This window comes from Vitis riparia, chromosome 1 (assembly GCF_004353265.1).
Source record: "Vitis riparia cultivar Riparia Gloire de Montpellier isolate 1030 chromosome 1, EGFV_Vit.rip_1.0, whole genome shotgun sequence".
In the NCBI taxonomy this organism is placed as follows: Eukaryota; Viridiplantae; Streptophyta; class Magnoliopsida; order Vitales; family Vitaceae; genus Vitis; species Vitis riparia.
The window spans coordinates 19,727,088-19,728,948 of NC_048431.1; the positions used below are offsets into that span (position 1 = coordinate 19,727,088).

Sequence of the window (1,861 nt, forward strand, 5' to 3'; positions counted from 1 at the left end):
TCTCTTGAATTCAATCCAACCCAACCAAAACATTGGCAAGCAAAACCTAAACAGACAAAAAGCCAAAAATAATGAACAAAAAATTATATTTAATTATTATGGAACTACAATGACACAATCCAAATTTCAACTTAATTTGATAAAACGAAAAATAAAATGAGAAAAACCCTAGAACTATGTACAAAAAATTATAACAATAACAATAACCCAAGCAAATCAAAAGAAATGACCATCAAAACCAAAGGTAGAGCCTTGAGGATCAAATCCAGCCGTCTGTGGTTCATGTGGAGGGATTGCTCCAACTGAATATGGAACAGAAAAAGCAGGGGGTTCTGATGCCTCAATGATAAGCTTATCAGCTTGCCTTTCAACTTTCTTCCTTAGCATCTCCAATGACACCTTTAGCACCTGAAGCTGCTCCAAGTTAAGCTCCTCAACTGGAGCTGCCCACCAGCACTGTCTCTGGAAAGCTTTCGTCGTCTTGTCAAGTGCTTCACCACGTTTCTTCTCAGCCTCAACTTCCTTCAGAACCTCAGTTAGCTCCATATTAAGCTCGTTGATATTAGCACTACGGTGAGCCTGGAAGAGCTGCAGTGCACCAGCATTTAGAAAAGGGTTTCGCGCCAGGAACCTATCAATGATTGATTCAATACAAGGGTGACCAAATGAATATATCTTTTTCCCTGGCGAGAAGATTATGATGGCTGTTTCAGCACCGCAAAGAGTGCACAACTCGCTAGCCTTCTTAAAAAGGCCAGCCCGACGTTTGGAGAAAGTAACCTGTAAGTTACTCTCATTCTTTATTTTGGCGATCTCAATCCTCTGGCGGCCCTTACTTTTCCTTACAGTAGCCATCAAGAGAAAAATATTGAGCCAGGGACTGCTCTTTTCTTGATGAAGATTGAGTGATTTGTAGAGTACTATGGGGGTCTTTAAATAGGGTTTCTCCACCTCTAAAATTGTCGTCAAGGCTCTCTAAATTGTTTCAAAATCTATATTTCACTTATTGCATTTAATTACTTACCAAATAATTTGAATACTCAAATATCATCCTTTTAGGGTAGATACATAAAAATCATAAATATTTAGACATTTTATTCATTGTATTTAATTACTCATGTAATAATTTGGATACTAAAATATCCTCCTCTTAGTGGATATCCATACAACTCATAAATATTCAAATGTCTTAGTTGTACTAGTTAAAAATCAATTGACATAGTTGACTATCTAATTAGAGTACATGACCATGTGGGTCCATGCCCAATGTGTTAATACTCCATGTTTATTGATTTATAATGACCATTGGATCCAAAATAAGTGATTGAATTCTATCATCTAAAATTATCAAAAGCATGAAATGGAAGGGTACTTGATATGTCTTTACTTGTATTATACATTAGTCTAATAACTTTCAAGGAAAGGAAGTAACTTAATGTCCAAATAAACCTTTTTTTCTTTATAAAATAATAAGATAATTGTTCTTCCGAATTTAAAAGTAAATTCTTACTTATAAAGATGAGGATAGCATTAACTATTCTTCCAAATTTGGATATGAAAATTGAAAGGTGATTTGTACACATAATTATGTGTTGAGGACTTAGAAAGGTGATAAGATATATAATAATGAAGATATCATGTTTGCTTACATAGATGATGATGGGGATTTTATGTAATGATTTATTAATATATTAATTCTTCTTGAAGAGATACAAGTGAAAATGAAATTGTTGTCAAATTTTTTTTTTTGGGTCAAATAATTAATGGAAGAAACACAACCTCATCGTAACCTTGTATTCTCATGTGCAGGTCTATCATATGTTTTGAACTCTTCATTTCATGTGCTTTTGGAAATTGGGAA

The 1,861-nt window shown here is 34.0% G+C and overlaps 1 protein-coding gene across 1 annotated transcript; it reads right to left on the bottom strand.

Moving 5' to 3' along the window:
• Positions 1-216: 216 nt before the first annotated feature.
• Positions 217-855, bottom strand: LOC117920871 (agamous-like MADS-box protein AGL62). Its single transcript, XM_034838543.1, has one exon. It carries the CDS (start codon positions 853-855, stop codon positions 217-219), a length of 639 nt encoding a protein of 212 aa, XP_034694434.1.
• Positions 856-1,861: the final 1,006 nt, after the last annotated feature.